We start from the raw sequence: 2,664 nt of genomic DNA, 5'->3' as shown, positions 1-2,664 counted from the left end.
AATTGGCCATTATTTTGAAGAGCATTCTGATGATATACATATGCAGTAAAAGGACCTGTGTTTTCTTTATCTGTTTAAAAAAAATAAAGAGGAAAAAAAATCCTGACAACAGACTGCAACATGCAGTATGACTAAATTCAATCACATAAACAATTTCAAAGGATATATGCTTTTTCAATCTAATTTTAATCAGAAAGCTTAGTGTAAAATCATAGCAAACATGGCAAAGTCTGGGTAATATGACAAAAAGACCCTGAGCAACATTATAAATCTGTAAGAACACTGATTAATTTGATTTTGGAAATCTTCCTTAAACCACTCAATTGATTTTGGTCACTGGGGTTTTCTGTTTATTGAAAGGTCAGTCCATCCTGTGGTTTTTATCTGAACCCATCACACACCATTTAATGAATGCATCTAAACCAAAGACAGAATGCCTGGAAAGTAACATGTTAAGGAGCGTCCTCCTGGCTGCCAATCAGACATCACTGGGTGATCTTGCTCTCTGAGACAGGTTAGAAGGAATACAGCCACAACAGACGAGCCAAAGTGCTTTCTGTATCTCCTGGTTTCTAAAAGCATATATGACAGGATTGATAATGGAATTGTAGGTAGCTGGCAGAAGGGTGGCATAGGTGTATATAGAAGGATAGGTGTAATCTGCTATTAAAGAATAGAGTGTAAAAGGCATCCAGCAAGCAGCAAAAGTCCCCAAAATAATGGCCAAAGTAGACACTCCTTTTCGGGTGGTCACATAGTGAGAAGTGGCCAGGAAATGGTGTTGCAAGGCAATCTGATGGGCATGGCGCATCACAATTTTACAGATCTGAATGTAGAGCTGCAGCATGAGGGCAAACATAAGCAAGAAAGAGACCGAAAGAACAGCTGCATTATTTTTAGTGAGTGGTCTGATAACACTGCAGGTGGATTCATCTCTGAGGCAGTTCCAGCCCATTACAGGCAGCAGTCCAATACAGATAGATGCTCCCCAGAGCAATATAAGCATGACATAGGTAAAAGTGACAGTCCTCTCCGAATTGTAAGTCAGAGCGTAATACAGGGAGAGGTAACGATCAACAGTGATAGCCAGCAAGCTGCCAACAGATGCTGAGAAAGAGGCAACAATCAGTCCAATCGTAACCAGTTTTGTAGCTTCTGATTGCAGAAGGTAGGCAAAAACAAAATTGATGATCAATCCAACGCCCGCTAAGAGATCTGCCAGTGCTAGGCTGCCTATCAGGAGGAACATGGGGGCGCGAAGACTGGGATTATGGAAAATGATCAGAACCACAATGGCATTTTCGCAGGAGATAAGGGTCCCTGAAGTACACAAGACAATGTCCCAGGGGTTTACCAAAAGCTCTGGCTCAGGTTCTATGACAGGAACCAGGGAGGCGCCTGCAGCTGAGGCATTCTCTGTAGAGCTGGCTTCTACATGATCCTGAGGCAGCCAGCTCAAATTAACCTTCAGATCTTCATTCATTTTAACCCCTGGCTTCTTCAACAGAAAGACATTATTTTTAATGGTCGGGCACAGCACTGGATACACCATCCCCCCCGAACATGCATCGCCCTAGACAGCCACACCAGCCTGATGGGCAGACAGGCACTTGTTACATAAATGTGATAATAGAAAACAAAAACAGAAAAAAGGGGGTGGGGGTGAAATATTATGAACTGCCCGAGGTTATCCACCAAGGGATAGCCGGACGCACGGAAGCTCAGTGTCCCTTCGGCAATTCCCTTCACCTGCACAGGGATGAAGGCACGGGAGGCAGCCCAGGGAACAGCTGGAGACCCCTTAAGCGCCGGAATTTGGGGTGGAGGGCGGCGTGAACCCCGTTATCCAGCGGCCACGATTCAACCCGGGAGTATTATTTTTGGTCCCGGAGGGAGCGGACAGGGTGGGCAAGGAGGGGGGGGAATATGGTTCCCCGACCCGCAGTGAGGAAACCCACCCGGGCTGGGGGCGGCGGGGTGGGAGCGGAGGGAGAAGGGAGGCTTTACCCCCTCGGAGAACTCACAAACTCGACGCGGACACCGCACACCCCCCGCACACCCCCCACGCCCGCGCCCGCGGTTCACCTGGGCTTATTCCCCGGCGCGTCGGAGGATGGATGGAAGGAAGGATGGAAGGAAGGATGGAAGGAAGGAAGGAAGGAGGAGGAGGAGGAGGCACAGAGGGGTCGGCGCGGTCCCTTTCCAGGCGCCAGCGGGACCGTCGCTGCGCGGGTCGAGGGGTGCGGGGAGGGGGGGGGGGAGGGGGGCGCGGGCGCAGCGCAGGTGGGCGCACCCCGCGGGCGCGCGCAGGGCGTGTGCGTGTGCCTCTGTGTGCCTGTGCGTGTGCCTGTGCGTGCGTGTCTGTGTGTGTGTGTGTCTATGTGTGTGAACGGGCGGGGGCGCGCCTCGTGCGCGCGCGCCTGCGCAGGTGCGCGCGGCGGAGGCGGAGGGGGGGCGCAGGGCGCGCTCCCCCCCCGGCTCCTGCTCCTCCCCAGCACCAGCCCCGCAGCCCTCGGAGCGGCCTCGCGGCGCTCAACCCGCTCTGCCCTCGCAGCAAGAGCCTCCTGGAAGCTGTTCAAATGGAAGCTGCCGGCGGGGTCAGGTGCGGCGGGCATGGGTGTGCCCACGGAGGTTGTGCTGTCTCCGCCCCTGGAGATGCTCAAA

At 52.5% G+C, this 2,664-nt stretch overlaps 1 protein-coding gene across 2 annotated transcripts; it reads right to left on the bottom strand.

Moving 5' to 3' along the window:
* Positions 1–244: 244 nt before the first annotated feature.
* GPR12 (G protein-coupled receptor 12) lies at positions 245–2,173 on the bottom strand. 2 transcript variants are annotated; one of them, XM_071571252.1, is made up of 2 exons: positions 2,086–2,173; positions 245–1,498 (listed from the first exon to the last, which is right to left on the bottom strand). In XM_071571252.1, exon 2 carries the CDS (start codon positions 1,481–1,483, stop codon positions 479–481), a length of 1,005 nt encoding a protein of 334 aa, XP_071427353.1. In that variant the 5' UTR covers positions 1,484–1,498; positions 2,086–2,173; the 3' UTR covers positions 245–478. The 2 variants fall into 2 exon arrangements, with proteins under 2 accessions (XP_071427353.1, XP_071427345.1); XM_071571244.1 differs by having other exon boundaries at positions 245–1,495; positions 2,086–2,166.
* Positions 2,174–2,664: the final 491 nt, after the last annotated feature.

Source organism: Pithys albifrons, chromosome 1 (genome assembly GCF_047495875.1).
Source record: "Pithys albifrons albifrons isolate INPA30051 chromosome 1, PitAlb_v1, whole genome shotgun sequence".
Classification (NCBI taxonomy): Eukaryota; Metazoa; Chordata; class Aves; order Passeriformes; family Thamnophilidae; genus Pithys; species Pithys albifrons.
Note: the sequence above shows the minus strand (reverse complement) of the source record. Positions and strands in the feature narration are given on the sequence as shown.

Coding starts and splice junctions, on each gene's coding strand:
- GPR12 (XM_071571252.1), bottom strand. CDS start 1,483: ATGAATGAAGATCTGAAGGTTAATTTGAGCTGGCTGCCTCAGGATCAT.